The sequence below is a fragment of the Cebidichthys violaceus genome, unplaced genomic scaffold (assembly GCF_023349555.1).
Source record: "Cebidichthys violaceus isolate CVI_PGR_0920_01 unplaced genomic scaffold, fCebVio1.0.p SCAF_1, whole genome shotgun sequence".
Classification (NCBI taxonomy): domain Eukaryota; kingdom Metazoa; phylum Chordata; class Actinopteri; order Perciformes; family Stichaeidae; genus Cebidichthys; species Cebidichthys violaceus.
This window is the reverse complement of record NW_027176262.1, coordinates 1,437,717-1,440,216: the sequence shown is the minus strand read 5'-3', so window position 1 is coordinate 1,440,216 and position 2,500 is coordinate 1,437,717. Positions and strand designations below refer to the sequence as shown.

Below are 2,500 nucleotides of genomic sequence, written 5' to 3'. Positions count from 1 at the left end.
GACCGTTGATGTGGATCATTATATGTTAATGACCGTTGATGTGGATCATTATATGTTAATGACCGTTGATGTGGATCATTATATGTTAATGGACCGGTGATGTGGATCGTTATATGTTAATGACCGTTGATGTGGATCATTATATGTTAATGACCGTTGATGTGGATCATTGATATGTTAATGACCGTTGATGTGGATCATTGATATGTTAATGACCGTTGATGTGGATCATTATATGTTAATGACCGTTGATGTGGATCAATATATGTTAATGACCGTTGATGTGGATCATTGATATGTTAATGACCGTTGATGTGGATCATTATATGTTAATGACCGTTGATGTGGATCATTATATGTTAATGACCGTTGATGTGGATCATTATATGTTAATGACCGTTGATGTGGATCATTATATGTTAATGACCGTTGATATATTAATGTCTTTGTCCTCACCGGTGTGTCTCTGCAGTGAACCAGAGGACATGGTGTTTGAGGAGTTCAAACGAGTTTACCTGAAGGGCGTCGTCTACGGAGACGACGACGAGTCTCCCACTGAGGCCTGAACTACAAAGATGTCCGCCAAGGACCTGAAGACTGAATGATGAGAGACGGACAGACGGACAGTCCTTCTGTCCGTCTCAGCAGGACAAAAACATCAATGTAGATTTGTTTAAATTTAACTTTATAATTCTTCTTGTTAATCTGATTTACTGAATTTAATATAATTATTATAATGAATAATAATAATAATGTGACTGTAGGTGAATCTTTGAATTTGATTAAATCCACATCATTAATATCTGATCAATAACATTCAATCTATATAAAGATATAGAGGAGTAATAAACATATAGATCATTGATATCTGATCAATGGCACCAAATGCATGTGACCGTGCATGTTAGTGCATGTGAGCCAGCGTGTTAGTGCATGTTAGCGAGCATGCATGTGAGCGTGCATGTGAGCGTGCGCTCACCTCTCTGCCGTACAGACTGACAGCGTCGTCATGGAATCGTAGCCCCCCCTCATGTTCCCCTTTAGGTAAACTCTATTAGCACCGTTAGCTCTGTTAGCATCGTTAGCTCTGTTAGCACCGTTAGCTTCTAGCTGCCGGCTCAGCCGTCGCCATGTTGAGAGCCTTTGAGAGGCAACCCCTCAATCATAGAAAGGTTGTGACCTTCAAAGGTTTATTGATATAATATATTTATTATTATTATTATTAAAATTAATATTTAGTAGGTCATGATCATGTAGAGAACGTTGTTTGTGACGTAATAAGTTTAGTATTTCTGTACTTACATTTACATAAATACTAAACTTTCTCCTTTTATTAAAGAACAGACAGCAAATTGATTGATTGATTGATTGATTCAATGATCAATAATCAATAACATGAAAGCTGTTCTCATAGTCAGTAGTTTCTAGTTGTAAATGTTGTTGACATGATTTTATTTATTTTAGAATGAAACTGTGAACCTGAAAGTGTCTCCTTCAAAATAAAATGAGATATTTCCATGATAACTGCTTATTGATGAATATATGAACATCATTGATCACCTCATGGTCCCTCATCCTCCTGTGACTGAGGTGAACGGTGAAAAGACTCCAACAGGAAGTCCTTTCTAAATCTTAGAATGCTATATTACATTACATTACAGTCATTTAACAGACGCTTTTATCCAAAGCGACTTACAATTCAGTACCTATCAACACCGTAGACGCAGCTACGGGAGCAATTTTGGGGTTAAGTGTCTTGCTCAAGGACACATTGACATGAGACTAGTGGAGCAGGAGCCGGGGATCGAACTGCCGACCCTCTGATTGAAAGGCGGCCCTGCTCTCCACTTAGCCACGGTCACCCACGGTGCTAGAAGTGTGACATAAAGAAGAACAACGGAACAATGACGTCTTTATTTTATGTGATGATCAAACAATACACGTGATTTCTGTTTATAACTAAAAGTAATCAAAAGAAATGTTTGGAGCTCGTAGGTTTTTCTATTTGATCATATTCTGGGTGAAAGTGTAGCGACGCCCAGATTTAAGTTTCACTGAAACACAAAGACTGTTATTGTATGATGAACTCAGACTCACGTCGTCTTTGTTCTTTTATCTGAGGACACATTCTTTATGACAATGAGGAGACAATGAGAAGACATGAGGAGACAATGAGAATACATGAGGAGACAATGAGGAGACAATGAGACACATTTTGAGACAATGAGGAGACAATGTGAAGACAATGAGGATACAATGAGAAGACAATGTGAAAATGTGGAGTCAATGTTGAGACAATGAGGAGACAAGAGAGACGCTCTTTTGTCAGTGGACACAAAGAGATGAGATCACAGATTATTACTGTAAATATGAAATATGAATCAATACTGAAACTAATCTACAGATGAACCTTGTTGTAAAACATGAATCCGGTGATAGAATAGCGTTTCTAATATTAGTAAGCCTGGCTTCTTCATTTTATGTTCTTGGTGAAAACGGT

At 37.8% G+C, this 2,500-nt stretch overlaps 2 protein-coding genes across 2 annotated transcripts in view; one reads left to right on the top strand and one right to left on the bottom strand.

Annotated features, from left to right (window-relative positions):
- The window catches only part of LOC137870860 (S-arrestin-like), a 7,528-nt gene extending 6,917 nt beyond the window's left edge, over positions 1–611 (top strand). The window contains exon 16 of the mRNA XM_068708347.1: positions 473–611. Within this exon, the coding sequence (XP_068564448.1) occupies positions 473–566 (94 nt within the window). The 3' untranslated portion in view covers positions 567–611. The remainder of the gene's footprint in view (positions 1–472) is intronic.
- Positions 612–1,972: 1,361 nt separating this feature from the next.
- LOC137889928 (otolin-1-like) overlaps positions 1,973–2,500 on the bottom strand; it is a gene marked incomplete at its 5' end in the record, with an annotated part of 1,736 nt that continues 1,208 nt past the window's right edge. The window contains one exon of the mRNA XM_068734011.1: positions 1,973–2,500. This exon is cut by the window's right edge and continues 1,050 nt beyond it.